We start from the raw sequence: 3307 nt of genomic DNA, 5'->3' as shown, positions 1-3307 counted from the left end.
TCTTAAAAATGCAACAAGTTTGCGTATTCGGTATGGTTAGCGCACGGATGCAAAGTCTAAAGTGTAGAATGTGGGTAGGTTGGATAGTTGGATGGGGTAGATAATAATGTGGTGGAAGGTTCAAATCCTCCTTACATGCGATTTCTTTCTTTTTCTTTTTCTTTTTTTTTTCCAATACTTTTATTCCCTTTTTGTTTGCAATTTATGTTAACGTGAAATGCCACTTGCATTTAGTTTTTTTTTCAGTGTCGCCTTGCTCAGTTTATTTTTTGAATGGGAGATGTGCTCTCGGATGATGTAACTTTTGAGTGAACGAGAGCAGATTTCGTGTCGTGATTACCCCATCATGTACTACTGGTAACGCCAAGCAGGGGCTCATAGACAATCTTGGACAGAATAAAATGGAACAGAAATGCCCCCTCTCCCCCAAATCAAGGATGAAGGTGCGTGAAGGCCAAAACGCGCCATTTTCCCATCACTGATTTTTGGGGGAGGGGTGGTCTCAATGTTCCATTTAATTTGTCCAAGGTTGTAGCTTCATACGAGATCAGGGCTTCATCTGCTCGACCTCCAACTCTAATGATGCCTTTGTTGTCTGTGAAGGGACTGAGCTTCTGACCAAGGAGGCTTTTCTGGCTCTCTTTCACCCAGTAGATCTCTGCATCCTGTAGTTCTTGGGGCGTGAGCGGTCCGTTGTTTGCTTCTCTGGAACTTTCAGCTGTCTTCTTCTTTTCCCACTGCATACGTAGATTCGAGATGAACCTCAGGACGTAGGTGCTGAGGTTCATCTGCTGACTCTGACAAGTCTTCTCCAATTTGAAAACTTTTTGCAATCAATCAGCTCTGGCTGCTGAGCTAGCTTCATAACGACTTGAAGCTTGTGTCATTCTTTCTGAACTCCAGACTGGTCAGTGCTAAATTCTTCACTTGGCCAGTCATCCTCGTGCAAGCCAAGAAACTCTGGTCCGTGTTTCCATCTGTCAGTTAAACACTCAGCTGGTATACCTCGAGAGACGTCATCAGCTACGTTGAACTCTCCAGGCACGTGTCTCCACTGAGAGGGATCTGAATTGCTTTGGATTTCTGCAACACGGGCGGATACAAATGGCTTGAATTCTCTAGCTTGACTGCGGATCCACGACAACACTATATTTCTGTCTGTGACGAACATGGCTTTCATGAATTGTATTCGTGTTTCCTCAACGATGGACTGATATAGTCTGGTTGCCAGTACTGCTCCTTGTAGCTCCAGACGAGGTACAGTCAGTGGTTTCAGAGGTGCCACTCTTGATTTTGCTGCAATAAATCTTATGTTGAAAAAACTGCTTTCTGTCTGCAACCTGATGTACGCTTAAGCTCCAAAGGCTTCATTAGATGCGTCCCAGAAAATGCACAATTTCAGAGCTTCAATTACTTCAGTCGCGTCAGTGGCCTCTCAAAGGTTACGTTGTTGAGGTCATTTCTTGGAAGAAACGAATCCTTTTTTTGCACACTGGTGTCGGCAGCTCTTGATCCCATTCTAACCCTCTTTGCCATAATCGCTGCATCCCGATTTTGGCGCGAACTAGTAATGCGGCTGCAAATCCGACAGGATCAGATAGTCGGGCGATCTGACTTAGTATTCCTCTCTTGGTCAGCTTTATCTCTTCCGGTGGATTAAACTTGAACATAAAAGCGTCTTCATTATGGTTCCAAATGGTTCCGAGTATCTTCTCTTCAGTTGTGCCCTGTAGAAGTTTCACTGAAGTCTCCCCCTGACCTTCTTTCTCTTTTTGTAGAGGCTGATTTGAGAGCCATCCTTTGACTTGAAATCCACCTTGGGATAATACATTATCCATGTCGGCTGTTAGTTGTTCGGCCTCTTGTACAGTGTGAGCTGAATCGCAAATTTTGTCCATATACGTGTTCTCTTTCAGCAGCTTAGCAGTGTGTGGATACGAGGACTTTGCTTCATCAGCCGTTTTTTCGTGATGCAATTTGGGCCATAGCCGGTGCAGGCTGTCAGGACAGTCTTAACATAGACATCAGGGTCGCGCTCTGTTTCCATGTTTCTTCCTAAGTACCGATGAACTAGCTGATCCCGTTCAGGAATAAAGACCATATGATACATCTTGGATATGTCTCCAGTCACTGCAACCTCATTTTCTCTAAATCGCAAAATAACTCCAAACAGGCTGTTCAGCAGATCAGGACCTTTTATCCAATAGTCATTCAAGTGATGGCCTTGATAGGACCCAGACGAATTGAAGACGATGTGGATTGGTGTGGTCTTCTTTTTCGGTCTTACAACTTCATGGTGTGAGATGTAGTGTATTGGGCCCTTATGCGCCATCATTTGTTCCTTTGTCAATTTCCTCGCAAAGTTCATTTCTGTGAGCTCCGTCATTTGCTTATCATAGGCCTTAGCATGTTCTGGGTTCTTGGCAAGTCGATGCTTGGTCGCTTCCAGCTTCTTTTCTGCTTGTAATCTGTTGTTCAGTAGGGTAGAGGGGTCCCTTTTCCAGGGGTACGGAATGAGCCATTGCGTTCCGATCTTTTGGCAGGAGTCTTCAATAATCTTCGCTTCCTTTCGTTCAACCGTGCTTAACTTGTCGGCTTCACATTTGCAAGGTTTGATTGCCACCCCCTTTGACTCCGTTGACCAAAAGTCAGTCATCTCGATGGGCACAGAAAGCTTGACATTTAGCGCATGATGGACGTGGGGGTGCCCTCTGGGTTTAGTCCTGAATACTACCCAGCCAAGGGATGAGTGCCTCGCCACGAGGTTAGCAGCTTGTTTGGTTTCCCCTGTATGTAATCTTGGGTGGTCAGCATGTCAACAGGACGGTCAACTCTTTTGATATTTTCCTCTCTTAGATGTAGAAGCTTCACAACTTTGTGCACTTTGTTCCTGGAGATGTTGCTGCTTATGCAAGGTATCCCCACAGCTTTGACTGAATAGCTGGCCTTATTTTCCAGCGACCTGACATGGACGTTGAACTTCTTTGTTGTAATTTCTTCCTCCTCTCCTCTGACCTTTGCTATCGTTATGGTAACATCCTTGCCCTTCAGACGTAGTTCCTCTGCCACAGATAAGCCTATTAAACTAATTTGTGCACCGGAATCTAGGAGCACATTTTCTTGCTTGCTAGCTCGGTCTGTTCCAAGAATCTCTGATAGTACGATTGGCAACATAGCCTCTCCGTCATTAGCTATAGATGAGATCGCCACGGCTGAATTTGGTGAAGCAATGTGTAGCAGTGGATGGTGAAAGGACTTGCATTGGCTTCTGTTGACCATCTCATTACACTGGCATTGGCGGGAGCAG

The 3307-nt window shown here is 45.2% G+C and overlaps 2 protein-coding genes across 2 annotated transcripts; both read right to left on the bottom strand.

Annotated features, from left to right (window-relative positions):
• Window positions 1–883: 883 nt before the first annotated feature.
• On the bottom strand, window positions 884–1898 carry LOC137968602 (uncharacterized). Its single transcript, XM_068815142.1, has 2 exons — window positions 1525–1898; window positions 884–1307 (listed from the first exon to the last, which is right to left on the bottom strand). The coding sequence occupies exons 1-2, from the start codon at window positions 1896–1898 to the stop codon at window positions 884–886; spliced, it is 798 nt and encodes a 265-aa protein (XP_068671243.1).
• A 14-nt stretch (window positions 1899–1912) lies between these two features.
• LOC137968596 (uncharacterized) lies at window positions 1913–2656 on the bottom strand. Its single transcript, XM_068815135.1, has one exon. The coding sequence runs from the start codon at window positions 2654–2656 to the stop codon at window positions 1913–1915; it is 744 nt and encodes a 247-aa protein (XP_068671236.1).
• Window positions 2657–3307: the final 651 nt, after the last annotated feature.

Source organism: Montipora foliosa, chromosome 1 (genome assembly GCF_036669935.1).
Source record: "Montipora foliosa isolate CH-2021 chromosome 1, ASM3666993v2, whole genome shotgun sequence".
Classification (NCBI taxonomy): Eukaryota; Metazoa; Cnidaria; class Anthozoa; order Scleractinia; family Acroporidae; genus Montipora; species Montipora foliosa.
The sequence above is the reverse complement of the archived record's forward strand: the minus strand, read 5'-3'. Positions and strand labels throughout refer to the sequence as shown.

What these genes read in the sequence shown, in the direction of transcription:
- LOC137968602 (XM_068815142.1), bottom strand. Translation starts at nt 1,898, where the DNA reads ATGGACAAAATTTGCGATTCAGCTCACACTGTACAAGAGGCCGAACAA. An exon ending in CAGCGATTATGGCAAAGAGG is followed by an intron (nt 1,308 to 1,524) that starts GTTAGAATGGGA and finishes TTTCAACATAAG; the next exon opens with ATTTATTGCAGCAAAATCAA.
- LOC137968596 (XM_068815135.1), bottom strand. Translation starts at nt 2,656, where the DNA reads ATGACTGACTTTTGGTCAACGGAGTCAAAGGGGGTGGCAATCAAACCT.